The following is a 12,105-nucleotide window of genomic DNA, read 5'->3' as shown; positions in this document are numbered from 1 at the left end:
GATGAATGGTTATTGGAGAGTGAATCTGTGAGGGAATTTATTCAAATTCTGAATTTAGAAAGGGCGTTTTTGAGACTGTCTTTGGTACACATCATTTTTAAGAAGAAAATGCACAGCAATGGTGAATTTGCACATGGATTGTCTTTAAGTATGTTAAAGTCACTAGACAGACATGTAAACCATTTTAAAAACTTGATTTCCACCACAAGGGTTTAAAAATGTAAAAATGTGGATAGCCAGTTGCTTTTTCAGGTGAGTTTGAAACTAGCTTAAAACTGGATACTGCACACTATTCATTTATTTAAAAAAAATAAAATAAAATAAACTTTTCTATTCTGAACCTAGCCCTACTGTCATGGTGGAATAAAGGTCACATTTACAGTTGTTTGGTGAATTTTTGCGGTCTTTTCAATAGGAATTTGAGTGATTGGGATTTTTGCTTGAAGGTAAAAGATTTTACATTGGGTTCAAGTTAGTCATGCAAATTCACAATGCTGACAAACAGAAAGCTGCTTGGTTTGCTTCATATATCGCTACACTAGAGGCAATAGACAATGGACATTTTTTTGCCCGTGAATGTACAAAAATGTACAAAAATACACACATCCCAACTGTCAACATCTGATTTAATGTTAATATTTCAACCAGTAGGTCAGTGAATTACTCAGGTAAATCACACATGCTTAATCTCTCTCTCTCTCTCTCTATAATAACTTCATTAATAACTGCATTAGTCTGCCATCAACGGCTCAAGCCTACGTTACTAGGACTACAATGACGTTTTGGAATTAGCAGTGGAGGCTTGGGATGAGATGCGTAAGAAATTAATCCTACACACGAGTGTTTTATGGACGAAAACTGGACGAATGTCCTGAAATAGCCTACAACATCTGAACAATGTCTTGAGGTGTGAAAACCGTAGTATAATGTAATTTATGAAATTTTGATTTAATGTCAATATTTCAACCAGTAGGTCAAGGTTTTGCTATTTTGCATTGTCAGTTAGCCCCAGCTGGTAGATGCTATAACTGCACCATTTTGTGGGTAAAAAGCAGTTTCTACATCTATGATCATTCATTCAAAAGTAGCCGTGTACTGGAATCATTGCAAGCAACCTATGAATCTGAAATGTTTAATTTTAATTTCATAACTTGGGACTGGACATGTTTTGGTGCCATCAGCCAATCTGTGTTGACATAATGTAATTTTCCTGCGGCTATATAGTCACATGGTGTTTACTGGCTCCAAAAAAAGCGACCATAACTGTGCACCCGTGAGCAAAGATAGCACACCTTCAAATCACATCTTTCCAGGGGATCAGAGAAACTACCACTGAGATGTGAACGCCAAACATTCGCATCTGTGTACCTGCAGAGTATGTTTGTGGCCTCAGAGACTACAATGAATCCCACCTCTTGCTAAGCATTGTTTATAGCATTTGTACCTCATTTTGGGGTCTCTGATCGATGTCTGTTGAGAATGGGTCGTGGAACACAACGGACATGAAATCCATTCTCATTTCAATGATCATCCTCTATAGTCACTGCTGACAGGAAATGGAGGTACCTCTGAGACGTACCCTTACCATCTGCTCTAGTGCCATTGTTCAGATGAGTTCTCATCAGGCTGAGGAAAGCTGATTGAAAATACAGCTACTAGGCTCTGAAGGCAGAGCTTGAGCCAGGAAAGAAATCTCGCTCTGAATTTGATATGAAAGGACAAGCTGTCATTTGATCCGTGAGAGCTTCTTCCTGCACCTCTTACACCTCAAACTCATTAGGTTTCCTTAAAAGCTGTGTTAGTCAGGTCGTTCATTACCTTTGGTTCAGAGATTGTTAGCCTTTTTAGAAAGATAAAGGGGGGAGAGAGAGATTGAAACACCTGCTGCTGGAGATAATTAATGTAACAGTGTTTTTAAGGCTCAGTCTGAAGGGCCCTGAGGCTTTATGCAGGATGTTTTTCTCATTAAGCCTTTTTTTCTTACATATTTTTACTAGAGTTGTCAGCTTAATGTGTTCATTTAGAATAATGATAAACAAATAAACAACTTTTTGTAATATCCATTCCATGATTTATTAATCTGCCACATGTTTTTTTAATGATGATTGGGGGCTTTTCTCTGTATGTGACTGGGATTATTAATCAGTAAATATTGTGAGTTTGAAAAAGGATTAAAAACTTTAATCGGTTGACAACTCTACTTTAATCAAACATCAACATTTCTGTGATTTATTCCATCTGAACAGTTTTTAGTTTAAATGATATATGTTTTGACACTGGATAATAGTGATCTGTGATTTTATTTTATGTTGAATATTTATCTCTGGGGATTATTGTAAAAATAATAATAATAATAATTTCAATCATCTCAATCATTCAATAATCAGGCATGTATATATCAAAAGTGTTATAAAAGTGTTTCTCTTTAACTCTTTAATCTATCCTTCATTAATTAGCTAAAATGTGCTAGAATGCATAAATATTAGAATCCATTAAAATACTAAATATTTGATTTAGTTTTTACATTGATGACAGACAATAAATAAGTAAATAAAATGGCACAGATGGCAGCTGGGATAGGCAGACAGCTTCTTGCCCCTAGGTCAACTTACCTTTTCATGATTTTCAATTTTGTGTGATCATTAAATTAGAAAATGATTCCCTTTATTCCTCTTAAAAATACAGTGGATTATGTATCATCATCCTGTTCATGCTAAACTCATTTCTAAATATCTTACATTTGAGTAGCAAATGCAAAATGCATCTTACTGGATTAGTATTGAAAATGGATTTCCTGTTGATACAGTTGTTTCAACGGTTAGTCCACAAGCAAGGAAGCAATGTAATCGAATATTCTCTTTAAAGTGAAGTGTCTGCTCTACCAGAACTGAAAGACTCTTCCTCTTCCTCCCTCAGGATAATGTGAACCTGCTGCTTACTGAAGAAGAGATGTACAGCCTCATTGAAACCTTCAAACAGTGCAAGATCATCCCAGGTGTTTCTCTCAGTCCCGTTTTAACAGCCTCTTCTAGATTCTGGTTTAAATATGTGCCTTTGTGCAGTAAATTAAGGAAGCTAATTAAAGGTTTACTAATTTATCACTTCAGTACTGTAATTAAGCCGGATCTGTTTCCATTGATTGATGATGCAGTAACTCCCCTCTCACAGAATCGTGCCTGGTGTCAGATGAACTCCTGCAGTACAGGCACTTTGTGACCAAGCAGCTCTTCGAAAGAGACTTGACCGATGAGGAGGAAGAGGAGGTTCTGGCCCAGTTTGCAGCTCTGGATCCAGACAAGAAGGGTCAGATTGAGTGGTCTGACTTCCTCTACCATGAGTCACTTTCAGTGCTGCAGAAATTCCGGACCGAGGTAATGTGGGACATGGACAAATTTAGCATGTTTGCATTATTGGAAAAGGTGCAATGACCAGATATTAAGGCATTTTATGTTTTATGACAGTCACTGAGGAAAAAGTACACATAAGACTCAAACTAATTGCGCAACGATTACAAGATTGTTCTCATCCCCATCTGAGGAGATTGAAATCTTTTGTAACATAAAATGTCTGTACTGTCACTTTTGATCAATTGTAGTGTTTTTGTGAAATAAAAGTAATTTCTTTGTTTCTTTATGTTTAACCATTTATTAACATTCACATTTATGAATGATATGAGTACACAATCCTTCCATCGAATAATCTAGCTCATTATCCTAACTGGCTAATTGGCTGTTTATGTTTGCCAGAAATACAGAAACACTTTCAAAATGCTAAATTATAATGAACAATCAACCATTCAGCTTAAAGCATTGTGGAAATGATTAGTTCCCCCTCCAAATACTAAATTATAATAAACAATCAACAATTCAACCAAAAGCATTGTGAAAATTAATTTTTTTTCTTTTTTCCAAAATTCTAAATTATAAAGAACAATCAGCCATTCAACCAAAAATATGGTGAAAATTATTATATATTTTTTTCAAAATGATAAACTATAATGAACAATCAGCCATTCAACCAAAAGCACTGTGAAAATTATTCTGTTTTTCCTCAATTCAGAATTCGCTGGTGAAAATCATAACAGCGAAGGAGAGGGATCGAGCACGGGCCGTATTTCAGAGTTTAGACCAGGACAAAGATGGGATCATTACTGCCGGAGAAGCCAGAAAAGCCCAAACCTCCTGGTTCCACAAGATTAACAAAGAATCACAGTCCTGCAGTGTCAGGTGAGCTGAATATACGAGAGTCATTGAGGCTAATTATAGTTAGCAGGACATTTCTGAATGATTCTCAATCACAGCCACTTGCATAATCAGCAATAAACTTCAGACACTTCAAACACTTGAAAATCATTTCAGGGACTCGTCCAATTTGCCTGGCCTCTGGGAGCAACAAATCAGATCAAGCTTGGCAGTTTTTATAGCCATGTCAAGCTGCCAATGCCTCTACGAGCTGCTAGCCAATGCTAACCGCCATCACTTTATTAGCATGCATCTCTTCTCATGAATTATGGGCTAACTTTGCATTCAAGAACTCTGCCGAGGAAGTATGAATAATTTAAGCAGTGCATTTGCTGACAGTTCTGACTCTGGGATTAATGCATAACGTAAATTAGATGATACAACTGGTGGGGGAGGTCATCTGTGGAAGGGAAAAGGAAAGTTTCTCAATGTCAGGCTAAAATCAGGGACAAGGACTGACTTTGACAGAACACTCTATGCCAGTCATATCATAATTCAGACCTCACTCTGAGAGCCCAAAAGTCAAAATGATGCATTTTTGCAGTGATTTGTGGGGTAAAATGGAGACAGGTACTTCCTACTGTCCTTCTGAATCCTTCATTCCTCAAGTACCATCACCCAGAAAGAAATATCACAAATGTGACTTCTGTAATATCTCAAATCTTCCTCCTAGATAGCAGTCAGGTTAAATGGGGAAGTTAAATGAAATCTTTCATTTATAATTAGTGCTGTCAAATCAATTCATCGCGATTAATCGTATCCAAAATAAAAGTCTGTGTTTACATAATTGTGACGAGTGGGGCAGGATAATGAGCGCCACCTGCACCAATCACCGGTCTCAAGTCCCACGGAGGAGCTCTGGAAGGATAAAAGGAGGAGCGACGACACACAAACACATATATTATGTAAACACAGACTTTTATTTTGAATGTGATTAATTGGTATTAATTGATTTGACAGCATTTTTTATAATAATTTATATATATATATATATATATATTTATATTTAAGTAAATTATGAGTAAAGTTAAGTAAATTATTAAGTAAATTATTAATAATGATATAATCAGAAATATAATCTGTATATACTATATACTGTATACTTGTACAGTATGTCAACAATTGTCTCATTTGTGTCTATTTATATTTCTCCTCATGAATTTTAGTAGAAACATCTGAGATAAAGTTGACACTTATGGAATTCTCATTTATGTTTCTTTTAAATTCATGAGCTATAAAGAAATATACTGGTAAATTGAAAAGTTTTAGAAATAAATCGCTCATGCTCATCAAGATGTCAAAAATGTTTTCGCAAAAATATAATAAAAACAGTCATATTCTGAAATATTATTACTGTAACTGTATTACTTTCAAATATATTTTAAAATGTAATTTATTCATGTGATGCAAAACTGAATTTTCAGCATCATTACTTGAAAATCCTTCAAAAATCATTATAATATGCTGCTTTGCTGCTCAAGAAAAATTTCTGATTATTTATCACAAATGTGACTTCTGTAATATCTCAAATCTTCCTCCTAGATAGCAGTCAGGTTAAATGGGGAAGTTAAATGAAATCTTTCATTTATAATTAGTGCTGTCAAATCAATTCATCGCGATTAATCGTATCCAAAATAAAAGTCTGTGTTTACATAATTGTGACGAGTGGGGCAGGATAATGAGCGCCACCTGCACCAATCACCGGTCTCAAGTCCCACGGAGGAGCTCTGGAAGGATAAAAGGAGGAGCGACGACAGTGAAAGACGAGAGAATACCAGGCCTGGATTTTATGTTGTTGTTGTTTTTTGCGGCAGTCGTCCGTGAGGGGCTGCCGCTTTTACTTTCGTTTTGTGCTGCTCAAGAAAAATTTCTGATTATTATCAATGTTGAAAACAGTTGTACTGCTTAATATTTCTGTGGAAACCATGGTACAGTTTTATTCTGGATACTTTGATGAATAGAAAGTTTAAAAGAACAGCATTTATTTGAAATAGAAATCTTTTGTTAACATTTTGTTTTTATTGTCACTTTTGATCAATTCAATGCAGTGATCTTTCAAAATAATTTCAAAATAATTGATTGAAAAAAAAAAATCTTACCCCAAATTTTTAAATGGAAATGTATACAGCAGGTCCGTGCACAGACATTTGGGGGGCAGTCATGTTCAGTGGGGGGTGGGGGGGGGGGGGGGTTCAAGAGGGGCACCTCAGCCAATGAGGGCAGAGGGGCATTGGCTCTAGCCACAGGGCCACCCCCCTGTGCATGGCCCTGGTATACAGTATATATTTTTATACAACATATTTTGATCGACTTAACATAATTGCAAATTCAATATTTGGACAGTCTTTTTTGACATCATCCTCCATGCTATTGTTTTTTTTCCACCAATCATCCCATCCTTTTCACCACTGCTAAATGTCCATTTGCCCTGCAGACTCATGGGATTGTGTTCCCCTTTGTTCAGTATGGGGTAAGTCATTCGATCTGCATGGGCCTTCCCTGGAAACATCTTACACCGTTCCCGGCCATCATCGTCATTATACTCATTATAATCATTATCACCTCAATTACTAAATATTCCATAATGGAGGCCAAGGAATCAGTGGCTAAAAATTTCAAAGCTAAATTGGGTAGTTTTTGACTGTAATGGCCGTTCTCTGTGGCTGTATTAAATGAGATCTTGCCCTCCTATTATCAAGATCAAAAAGAGGGGCTTTTGTTCCCCTCAGAGAAGCACTTAAGGATATTTTCAGTTTTAAGGGGCACAGCAGGTTAAATGAGTGCCTGAGTGCACGGGTGCATGGAGTTGTGGGTGTTTGTGTGTATGTTTGGCACATTTATGGCATGACTAAGCTCATTAAAATCAACTGAGGGCTTGAGATCAAAGCAGACAGTCTCGACTCTGAGTGGTCCCAGTTCTGGACGAGATGTTTGAGTCGCTGTTCAACACTCTGGTCATGGTTGCACTCAGTTTTGCTGCACATGTCATTGAACCTAAGTACAGGAATTTCTTGTTTCAAATCAGTTTATTTCAGTCAATGAAGTTTGTCAGATCATTTCAGTGTACTGAATGGCATGCGATGTCTGGACTTTGTGAGATGGAGAGTGTATATACATGGGCTGTGGGCCATTCAGAATTGAATTGAGAATGCATTTTGAATTCCAGTTAAAGTCCTGAATGCATGTTTCTGCTCATGAGTGAAATAGTTTTGTCTTGCCAGTGGTTGGGTATCATCTCTCAGGGCTCTGAGGTGTCATGAGAACAACAAATTAGAGTTTGAAAACCCAGAGACTGTAGAAGTGTCACCTGCTGTGAGCTGTACGGTAGTGTCTGTGTATCTGTGTGGAAGAGACTGAATGAAACAGCATGTGTTTCCACTTGCTTTCTTTATCTGTAGTATCAGCCATGTTGGTCCAATATCCGAGAGCAGTCCTGCCAGTTCCAGCAGTGAGAGAAGCAGAGATAAAGCCATGGAGAATGACAGCAGGTTGGTGTGTGTGTGTGTGTGTGTTCGCTTACAAACTACAAGTGTGTGGCACAGCCATACTAGAATGCTTACATTATGATCAACTCCCATTATTATGATTTTCAGATGGTGGAAAAAAATCACATAGGCTTACAATAAAGGAGGGATCTGAGCTATATAGGCACATCATAGGCACTGCCTAGAAACACCTTACCAACCACTCAGAAAACCATAGCAACCACCAATTTAGGAACCACCTAGAAATACCCTAACAACCATCCAGAACCATATCAACTGCTTAGCTACCACCTAGTAACAGCATAGAAACCATCCAGAACCCCATATTATCTACTTAGCTACCACCTAGCAATAACAGCATAGAAATCATCCAGAACACCATAGCAAACACCAATCAATCAACCAGAAAAAGGAAGTAACTATCTAGCATTGCCCTAGGCACCACCTAGAAACACACTAGCAACCATCCAAAACACCCTAATAACTTCTTAGCAACCACCTAGCAACAGCTTAGCAGCCACCCACCCAGAACAAACTAACAATCACCCAGAACACCCTAGAAACCACCCTGCAATGCCCTGTCAATCAACTCTCTAGTAAACACCTAGCGATACCCTAGCAACGACTTGGAACACCTTAGGCACTTCGTAGTAACATCCTAGAAACCATCAAAAACATCCTAGAAACTGCTTAGCAACTGCCTAGCATCAGCATATAAACCACCCAGAATGTCCTAGCAACCACCTAGCAATGCCACCGCTACAACACCCTAGGCACCACCTAGTAGAAACACCCTAGCAACTGCATAGAAACCACCTCTACCACCCAAGCAACCTCCTAACAATGCCCTGTGAATCAACAGCAACTGTAATCAACTAGCAATGCCCTTACAGCAACCTAGGACATCCTATTCACCACCTAGAAACACCCTACCAACCATACAAAATATCCCAGCAGCTGCTTAGCAACCACCCAGTAACAGCGTTGCAATCACTGTCTTGTATAACTCTGATAGTGCTGCCTCAGACTGGAACTCTCAAACTGGCCAATTTGGGTGGACAAAGTTTTCTAGAATTTTTGACAAAAATAGAAGATTTGAAATAGGCTGCGTTTATGCCATGTAATAATTACCGTAATTTCGAGATAACAGCATGTGACTTTCTTTGCAGCATTCTAAGTAGCACCTAAATGAATCTGCGGTGGTGAGGTGGTATAAGCAAAGTCTATAGAATACCCAAGACGTGTCACTCATGCAACGCTCAATATGGCCGCTCTATCGAACGAAGCCCTGCCTTCTGAATAAAAGAGCCAATCGCTAATCGGTAAAGTCAGCACATCACTGCAGCTGCTGTTAGAAGTCCCGGTTGCTATAGAAAGAGTCAGCGTTCTGAGACGTGAGCTCATTACTGTGCATGCGCACTGGCTGGTCTAGTCTGAAAAATAAGCTTTTTTAACGCTATTTGACCAAAAGAAACAACATTTATGAGACAGTTGTTGTCAGATTTCATTGGTGATTTCAAATATGAGATTTAATCGTAAGTTTGGTGAACAGTTTTGGAGAGTATGACGTTTCCCCATTCAAGGTATTTCAAAGATGGCCGCCGAGTGAAATAACTTGCCTTAAAGGGACTTTGGTACAAGTCAGAACTTCACGTATTGTCATCTCGAAATTACAGTAATCACGACATGGCATGAATGCAGCTATAGGTCAATATTTATAACAGATGTCAAGATTTGGCTTTTAATTTGTTAATTTTAATTTGTGGTTTAATAGTGGTTTTAACTGTCTGAGTTAACTCTATTTTATCATTACGTTTTCCAGACCGGTTACCTGGGACAACTTCCTGAGGGAGAGTGCTATCTACATCCTGGCCGCCAGGCCCAACAGCTCAGCCATGCACATCTGTTTGCCACTCTAACCACGGCCACATAGCCTGAGACTTCCAGAAGGGCTTTCTGGGTCCGGATTCACAAGAGAGCAGTGCTGAGGACTAAACCGAGAGTCACACAAGAGTCAAACGCAAACGAGTACGCCACCACACGCTAAGACTGTACAAGCCATCGACAGATTCTTCCTCTAACGACACAATCTAGCGTCACACTGACAAATTCAACGCTACTGAACAATAGCACATCTGTCACCACTTCTTGAGCTTTTACGAGCTTGTATGATTTCGATCGTTGTGACTCTGTTTCGATTAGAGAACCTGCTTTGAGAAACACTGTCACACATTAGCAAATTTACAGCACCACAGTGTTTGTGTAGTGTTTTTGATGTTAACGTGTTGTATCGTTTTTGAGTTGCGGCTCTAGCCAGATGAGTTGAGATTGATGGATCGATATGAGAGCAGTGGTTGAATCATTGCTGATCTAATTTCAGTCACCACAAAATATGAATATAATATAGTGGGCAACAACGGTGCCACACAGGAATCGAAGTGAGATACTATATATATATATATATATATATATATACAGTATATACTATATACAGTATATATACATATATATATATTATACGAAATATTGTATGTGTATTTATTCCCACATCTTCAGGGATGGATTATGGACCGGGACAAGGAGCTTCCAGACTGCCAGGGGCCTATAGCTATAAGACATGTGAAAACTAAGGAAATGTAAAATTGTTACTGACAGACAAATGCTACCTGTAATTAAGATACTGAAGTAAGTAAATGGGCATAAAATTTAATTTTCAGGCACTTGACAAATTGCATTTGCAAGTCAGAATTATGAGAAGTTTTCATACTGTATTTCTGAGTGAAACATGACATGCACTTAGAAAAAAGTAGGGTGGAATTTAATTTTATCTATGAGGACATGATTGGATTGTGAAATATGATCTTCATTTCTAAAACCTAGTGAGATGCCAACTTAGGCAGTATTTTATGGCACCATAGGCATGTTACCGACACAAAATCTGTTCTAAAATGTACAGGCAGCATAAATTAGCAAATCAACAGTGAACATTTTATAAAACATATTTGAATTAAATGTAAAAAAAGGATGATTTTACCCAACATTTGTATATTTTTATGATTTTAGAGTATTGATTTGTTAGCTTAGCAACATGTTAATTACAAACGCTGAAATTAATTGAGTTAGGTCTTATTATAATTATGATACTTTCTAAGAACATTGTCACTTTTAATAGTTATGATTCAGAACTAAAAACACAAAACTTACAAAAAAAAAAAAAAAAGATTTCATTAAAATTGATTATTTTACCCAATACTTGCTTGTGTGTATGGTTATTAGAGTATTGCATTTTTAGCTTAGGAACAGGCTAATTCCAAAGTACTTAAATTAATTGTGTCAAGTCAAAATAGTCATACAAGTCATACTTTTTAAGATATTCCATTGACTATCTTACCATTACCGTTGACTTACAATACTAAAATAATATACAAATAAAAATAATCGAATCTAATATCTAATTAAAATTAATTGCTTACTCAATATTTTTGTGTTCTGTGTTGAAATCAATTTTGAGTCAAGATTATGTATAATTATGCTTCTTTCTAAGATACCTCATTTGACTAATAAGTATGATTATTTCAGTGGTGATATAATATGAAAAACAATAAAAGAATTATAATTAAAGATCTCTGATCTGTTTTACCCAAATATTTGTTATATATATATTTTTATACCTGTTAGAGTATCCTGTTGTTAGCTTAGCATCCTGCTAATGCCAGACTCTGTTGAAATCAATTGTGAGTCATGTATATCCTGTGTGCTTCATTCAGTAATCATAGTTTCTATGAAAATCAATTCAGACTGGTCACTTTTAAGGTTTCACATCAGGGTTCTGTCTTAAAACAAAGCAGCTCACTAGGCTGATATTAAGTCTCACTTTTAAGTAGCAATTGTGGAATGTAAAGACACAATTACAATATATAAGATCTCATTTATATACATATTTTTAATCCCTGTGGAAAAGATAACAAAGCAGAACCTCTTGGGTCCATAATCCTTCCTTGCACACCCTGTGTCATGACTTGTTGTTTTATTTTTGATTTGATGTTTCTTTTAACTCACTAGTTTCAGAGTTATATTTTACTGGGTCTGTAAAAATGTAACACCTGTAGAAGTGACATTACTCAGTGTTTCGCTAAAACAGCTGATGCAAACATGCAATATTACAAAACACTCATTGAAATGCTCATTTAAAGGCAAGAGCCCTCAAAATGTTGATAATCAGGTTTAGAACTTACTGCTTAAAAAAAACAAAAAACGGACTCAGAGATCTTCCTTCCTTCCTTGTATATTCATGTTGAATTTGTTGAAAACACTTTCTAATATCTAAAACTTTTTTTATTCATAGGCGTAAATGATGCACACTCCTGTAAAATGGCACC

The 12,105-nt window shown here is 36.9% G+C and overlaps 1 protein-coding gene across 2 annotated transcripts in view; it reads left to right on the top strand.

Annotated features, from left to right (window-relative positions):
• phf24 (PHD finger protein 24) overlaps positions 1-10,211 on the top strand; it is a 41,816-nt gene extending 31,605 nt beyond the window's left edge. The window contains exons 4-9 of one of the 2 annotated variants that reach the window (XM_016485310.1): positions 2,917-2,995; positions 3,169-3,371; positions 4,060-4,226; positions 6,676-6,711; positions 7,640-7,729; positions 9,549-10,211. In XM_016485310.1, the coding sequence (XP_016340796.1) occupies positions 2,917-2,995; positions 3,169-3,371; positions 4,060-4,226; positions 6,676-6,711; positions 7,640-7,729; positions 9,549-9,645 (672 nt within the window). In that variant the 3' untranslated portion in view covers positions 9,646-10,211. The remainder of the gene's footprint in view (positions 1-2,916; positions 2,996-3,168; positions 3,372-4,059; positions 4,227-6,675; positions 6,712-7,639; positions 7,730-9,548) is intronic. The other variant, XM_016485318.1, reaches the window with a different exon arrangement.
• The last annotated feature ends 1,894 nt before the right edge of the window (positions 10,212-12,105 follow it).

Source organism: Sinocyclocheilus anshuiensis, unplaced genomic scaffold (genome assembly GCF_001515605.1).
Source record: "Sinocyclocheilus anshuiensis isolate Anshui unplaced genomic scaffold, SAMN03320099.WGS_v1.1 scaffold205, whole genome shotgun sequence".
NCBI classification, from domain to species: domain Eukaryota; kingdom Metazoa; phylum Chordata; class Actinopteri; order Cypriniformes; family Cyprinidae; genus Sinocyclocheilus; species Sinocyclocheilus anshuiensis.
The sequence above is the reverse complement of the archived record's forward strand: the minus strand, read 5'-3'. Positions and strand labels throughout refer to the sequence as shown.